The sequence below is a fragment of the Pyrgilauda ruficollis genome, unplaced genomic scaffold, assembly GCF_017590135.1.
Source record: "Pyrgilauda ruficollis isolate IOZ18807 unplaced genomic scaffold, ASM1759013v1 scaffold12197, whole genome shotgun sequence".
Classification (NCBI taxonomy): domain Eukaryota; kingdom Metazoa; phylum Chordata; class Aves; order Passeriformes; family Passeridae; genus Pyrgilauda; species Pyrgilauda ruficollis.
In genome coordinates, this window is record NW_024510541.1 from 1 (window position 1) to 517 (window position 517).

Here is a 517-nt window from a genome sequence, read left to right on the forward strand (position 1 = left end):
GGGACTGGGAGAGTGGCTGGGTGCAGGCAAACACCTCCTACAAGTCCTTCAGCCCTGTCCAGGTGAACGCGGACATCGGGCTGCACATCGGCCTGGCCGGGGTGAACGTCACGCTCAGGGGTGAGTCTGACGTCCCCACCTGCAGCTCCGGAGTGGCCGTGGCCCCAGCAGGCCTGCAGCTGCCCTGCGGGGCCCTCGCTGTGTCTGCAGGCTGCTGGGACCCTGCGGTGCCCGTGCTGCAGGCTGGCAGTGCCCGGCTGCTGGCACAGCGGGAGCTCAGCCGCTGCCTCCCGCAGGAAACCCGGTGCAGCAGATCAACGAGACCATCGACTACAACGAGCACTTTCCCTGGAGCTTTGGGGCGGATTACGACCACAGCTACAGCCAGGGGCTGCACAAGGGGCTGCCCAGCCCCATCCTGTACGTGGCAGAGAAGTTCAGCTCGCAGAGCCCCTGCGCTGTGCACAGGCAGTACCGCATCGCCGGCCACTACGCCTCAGCCGTGCTCTGGTGAGCC

General features: G+C 67.1%; 1 protein-coding gene across 1 annotated transcript; it reads left to right on the forward strand.

Annotated features, from left to right (window-relative positions):
* Positions 1-5: 5 nt before the first annotated feature.
* Positions 6-514, forward strand: LOC121365810 (dual oxidase maturation factor 1-like; the record flags this gene model as incomplete). Its single annotated transcript, XM_041490271.1, has 2 exons — positions 6-120; positions 297-514. Coding segments are annotated over 2 exons (333 nt in total), but the record flags the coding sequence as incomplete, so codon positions are not given.
* Positions 515-517: the final 3 nt, after the last annotated feature.